This window comes from Chiloscyllium punctatum, chromosome 22, assembly GCF_047496795.1.
Source record: "Chiloscyllium punctatum isolate Juve2018m chromosome 22, sChiPun1.3, whole genome shotgun sequence".
In the NCBI taxonomy this organism is placed as follows: domain Eukaryota; kingdom Metazoa; phylum Chordata; class Chondrichthyes; order Orectolobiformes; family Hemiscylliidae; genus Chiloscyllium; species Chiloscyllium punctatum.
This window is the reverse complement of record NC_092760.1, coordinates 36,256,033-36,261,354: the sequence shown is the minus strand read 5'-3', so window position 1 is coordinate 36,261,354 and position 5,322 is coordinate 36,256,033. Positions and strand designations below refer to the sequence as shown.

Here is a 5,322-nt window from a genome sequence, read left to right as displayed (position 1 = left end):
GAAGATCAACAATTCAAAAAGTGCATGCAGAACAATGATTAAGAAGAAGGCAACATCATAAAATGCAATGTCTTAAGGCACCTCACCTCTTGAGAGAGGCAAGAAGAAAAGTACTAGAAAAAGCAAGGAGCGAAGAGAAAAAGAAACAGCTGAACAGAAGGAAAAAGAGAGTGAGCTATTAATCACATAGGGCTGGAAAAATTGAGAGTGTTCGACCTGTTATAGGAAAAGTGATGGCAAATCATTGACAAATCCACGTCAATACAGTTCCATTCAATTCCTAGCAAACTGCTACATCAACGATTCAACAGGTTCATTAAGAAGGGCAGGCTGGATCTTTAAGTGCTTAGAAGTGTTCTCTTGCCATCACTGAGTCTAATAAGCAAAACAATGAAATGCAATTAATATATCAACAACACCTACCAAAACAGCTCCTCCAGTTGTTACTAATTGACCAATGGACAATTTCAGAGCTGTTCTGAAGGTTTAACACCACTTGAAAGTGAAATGATCAGTTTTTATGAGCAGCTTCTGATGCTGAGAATAGATGAAGGACAAATATTACCAGTGCAAACACTTACAGGGGATAAGTTAAATGAGTTGCAAAATGTAACAATTAACAAATGTGCAAAGCCAGCGAGATTTTTTTTTACCAGAGAATCAAGGGAGGGGATGTTTTGAGAGCTAAACACCAAATTTAAAGCAATAGCTGAACAGCTTACAATATAAATAAACTTGCTGTCTCAATGGTCAGTGCACATTTGACAGGCTCAGAGTCAAGCTGCAGCAAACTGGTCAGGTAAGAATGCTATGACATTTTCAAAGCTGAGATTTGAATGAAACTTTGATCTTGATTTACCACTTGCGTTATAAAGTTGGTAGATCATTCCTGCAAAACTGTGTTGCTCGGTTGTTGTTCAAGGTGCTCCCCAGCACTCGGACGCTCAAACTAAGGCTGGCGAGAGTCGGCACAGTCCTTTGGGTAAGGTATTGGGTCAAGAATCCTGACCAGCCTGTTCAATGTGTAACTGAAGGGTGCCCCTTTTCAAAGAAGACAAGGGACAGGTCCTGGTTAGCATTTAATCCCTCAACTGCCGCCACCAAAACAAGATTATCTGTTTACCATTTGTGTAATCTTGCAGTCCACAAATTAACTACTCTGCATGCCTTTGAATTTGTCATTCCAGGGCTGTATTTGGCTGTGTGAGGTCTGTACAAATGTATAAAAATCATTTGGCTGGTACAGGCAGTATTCCAGATCACCTAAAAGTGGGCTACTTGGTCAGTGGCCATGTAAAATATGGGTACAATACTTAAGTGGATGCAGGAGCAGAGGGACGGATATATATGTGTGCAAATCACTGAAGATAGCAGGAAAGGTGCAGAAAGCAGTTATTAAATCAGTCAGTATTTTGGACTTCATTAAGAGGGGCATAAATAGTCAACTTACTTTGAAGTTCAAAGGGACAAACTACTAATGTGGAAGACCTTCTGTACATGCAATATTTTCTTTCTTTTCTTTTAAAAGGGAATCCTACATTTAATCATTGAAATGGTGCTTTGGAACCAAATTGTGCTGGTGGCTGTATTGTTCATCTTCTCTTGCCCAAAAGGATTCGAAACACAACCTTCACAGCACCTGTGTGGCTCACAGCTTGTGGACGCTGTACATTTTGTGTGTGGAAGTAAGGGTTTCTACTATGAACCTAAAACAAAAAAAAGCACTGTGCAGCTTCTAGGTATGTTAGCCCAAATGCATGGAGTTCTTTTCTGCATTTCATAATAACCAGGAATCTAATCTGACTCACGGATGGGGTGAGAAATCATGCTTCAGCATTATGCCCTGAATCATAAAGGTTAGATTTTCACTGAGATTAACTTGGGATGTGTAGTGGTGGAATGTTCAGGGCTGCTATTCGATTTGTCCCACCTGATATTTCCAATAGAAGCAAATAGCACATGGGGCACTGTGTCCATTTTTAGATAGAACTTCAAACAATGTGCAGCACATAAATAAACCATGCAAAAAATGCCCTGCCTGGTCTCCAATGTGCCCTACTTCATCGAACTCCATCAACATATCTGACACTTTCTTCCTCCCTCATGTACTTGCCTAGCTACCCCTTAAATACACAAAGATATTAACTTCAACTACTGTACTTGAAATCAATCTCCACAGTCTAATTACTTTGACAGTGAAGAATTCTCCTCAATCCTTTCTTAGATTTACCTGTGATCAGCTTTGTTATGGACCCTAGTTTGTACTCTTCACACGTGGAAACATCTTTACCCTCATTCATATTTTTAACAACCTTAATAATTGAGTCATCCAAAGACTAGTCTCATTTCGAAGAAAGATTCCCAAAATGATTGGTTATTCCTATAATTCTGGCATTATCATCCTTGTAAATCTCCCATGTCCTTTCCGTAATATGGAGACAGGAGTAGGCGACAATTCTCTAAGTGTGACCTGATCAAGGTTCTTTGCAAGGTTTATGCAAGTTCTCTGATTTTCCAATTTCACTAAGAAATCATCGTGTTGCTTAGTTTGAATTTTTTTTCTGATTTCATTAACTTGCGTTGATACATTTAATATCTTGGATTTATTTGCTCCTCGTCCTATTAACACTCATATTTTCCTAACAATATGTGACCTTCTTATTCATCCGGACAAAATATAACTTCTCACGCTGAATGATATTAAACTCTAAGTCATTTGTACAAACATTCTGCAAGTTTATTAATGTGTTCTTTAATGTTTTTGCATTCTTTCTCTACACTAAATATGGCCCCAATCTGGTGTCACCTGTAAAGTCTGAAATTGTTTTTCTGGTTCCTGTACTCAAACTGTTTGTGTAAATGGTGAACAGCAATGGTTCCAGCATCAGCTTGTGTGGAACCATACTTTTAACTTGCTGCTAGGCTGAGTAATTACTGTGATCCTTTGCTCTCTATCTCCTGCTTTGTGGCCAGTTTGCTCTCTATTTTGCTACTTGTCCACTGACTCCACAGTTTCTGACTTTCGTCATTAGTCTACTGCATAATCTCTTTTCAAAAGCCTTTTGAAAATGCCAGCACATAGTGTGTACTACCTTACCCTCTTATGCTCTTTGTCATGACAATGCTCACTTTTTAAATGATCTATTCAATTAGTCCCACTCACTTTCCTTTTCCCTACAGCCCTCTATCTTCCTCCTTTGTCAAGTATGAATGTCATTTCCTTTTGAAAAGTGCTATTCAATCTCCTTTTCCACGCCATTAAATGTCTCATTCCACCATTTTAATACATTGTAGAAAAACAGCAATCTCTTTCTTTACTTTATTTTGCCAGTGATCTTATATTTCTGTCTTTTGGTTATCAAACCTTCTTCTGCTGTTAGTCGTCTCTAATTATGTACTCCATTTCAAAATTCCTTACAATTGTTAACCTCTTCATTGACAATCTCCGACCTTCATAAGGAAAATAATCCTACTTTTTTTCCATCTGTTTACATGGATAAAGTCTATTATGCTTTTGTAAATCTCTATTGAAGATCTTCCTATCTTTTCAGAAGTTGGGAACCCAGAATTAAAGGCAACGATCCAACTGAATTTATTTTTAAAAAAATCAATAAAACTTCCATGCTGTAAAGCACAAAGTCACTCACACACTGGGAAGTTTAGCAATTTTGGCAAATGTGCGTCTACAGGTTTGCAAAGATGCCAAAACAGTTACTAACACAGTGACAACCCTCCACCCTATTGTCTACAGCTATCCACATTCATTGCTAATTAATGTTTCAAGAAAGTCTTCTGAAGACTTATCTATATTTGCGTGAAATACAGAATGTTCAAAGAAAAGGATTTGCAAATAAACCTAATGATGAATACATAAGTGCAGGTTCAAGTAAAATGAGGTTTTCTTGCCCTCCCAACTGGTCTGACATTTTACAGGGCTGGGTGGAGGTGTTTCATAGCCTTTTGGTCCTTTCTTTTATTGGGGCTCGTAAGTAGACAGCTAATGCCCAATAAACAGCCTCACCCTGCAACCAGAGGGATTTTACCCTGAGTGAGTGGGGTTTGGCGAGCCATGCCCATGCCATGATGGAAGGCTGGCACCTTTAAACTGGGTGGTTGGTGACAGGCAATTTGGAGGTTCTTCATTGCATTGGTCAAAGGAGGAACATCAGCCTCATTCAACCCTACACCCAACCTCCTTTACTAAGCCTTCCATTCATCTGTCTGATACCCCTGGCTTATCTGGGTTTCTGAATGGCACTGCTGGGTCTGCAGAGTTGCCAGTCATCTGATTGTCTGGCAGCTCACCAATCTAGGGTCACACATCTCACCTTAACATTCTTCCCAGTGTAAAATTGCTGTGGGGCAGCTGTCTGGATTGTAGATGGACTCCCCTGTCCTGACTGTTTTAAGTCTGAGGGATCTGAGGCTACAACACTCGATAAAATACAGCCCATTCATGATGGTTTATTTTTGCACAGATCCTATGATTTTCTAAGAATAGGAGAAATAACATAAGACCAATTGTTCACTTTCAGGATTACTTGGTGAAGAGTCTGTTCAAGACAATGAGGCACAGCAGAAACCTCTATTCAATAAAATGCTAGGTCGGATGATGAAGAGAGGCATAGTGGAGCACTGCTGTCACAATACCTGCTCCCTTTACGAACTCGAAGCCTACTGCAACTCATAAGAAATGTAAATGCCATCAGTCTCAGAGAGTGAGGAGTGTAGCCATTGTGTAAGAGGCAGATTCACTGCCAAATTATTTATTTAAAAAGAAACTAAATTATCTCTAATCATATTAATTTCTAAAAGCTTGTGGCACATAGCAAAAAAAGTAAAGTCTCACATTTTGTTGAAAAAATCCAGTCTTTATTTAAATGCATTCTGTCTATTGCTTTTGATCTTTTATTAAAATAAATCCAGCTGTCTCCTGAATCAAATCAAAACACACTCTGTTTATATGGATGACTGAGCACATTGTACACACTTTCACAGATTGAAACAGTCTATACCTTATCGCTTACATTTTAACATAAAAATAAAGAGCAGCTTCTGATGCCTGCAATGGTCTGTCTTAATTCCTTTTTCTAACTTCTTAACTTGATTTCAGCTTCACCCAATCAAACCACACACAAAGCAATATATATAGTGACGTTATTGGTGGTAAAGGCACAATGCATGTAGACTGAGGTGAAAAGAATTGGAACTTGGCGTAAGGTAGACTTGAAATTAAAGATGGCCACTGCACAACCAATTAAGGCTGTCCGGTAGGTCAGCTCGGACTGAAAATGGAGGGATTTTCTGGCATGGGCCAACTAA

At 38.9% G+C, this 5,322-nt stretch overlaps 1 protein-coding gene across 1 annotated transcript; it reads left to right on the top strand.

The window, feature by feature from the left end:
• The first annotated feature begins 771 nt into the window (after positions 1–771).
• Positions 772–4,981, top strand: LOC140493357 (insulin-like). Its single transcript, XM_072591755.1, has 3 exons — positions 772–799; positions 1,529–1,739; positions 4,536–4,981. Exons 2-3 carry the CDS (start codon positions 1,553–1,555, stop codon positions 4,688–4,690), a joined length of 342 nt encoding a protein of 113 aa, XP_072447856.1. The 5' UTR covers positions 772–799; positions 1,529–1,552; the 3' UTR covers positions 4,691–4,981.
• Positions 4,982–5,322: the final 341 nt, after the last annotated feature.

What these genes read in the sequence shown, in the direction of transcription:
- LOC140493357 (XM_072591755.1), top strand. Translation starts at nt 1,553, where the DNA reads ATGGTGCTTTGGAACCAAATTGTGCTGGTGGCTGTATTGTTCATCTTC. An exon ending in AAGCACTGTGCAGCTTCTAG is followed by an intron (nt 1,740 to 4,535) that starts GTATGTTAGCCC and finishes GTTCACTTTCAG; the next exon opens with GATTACTTGGTGAAGAGTCT.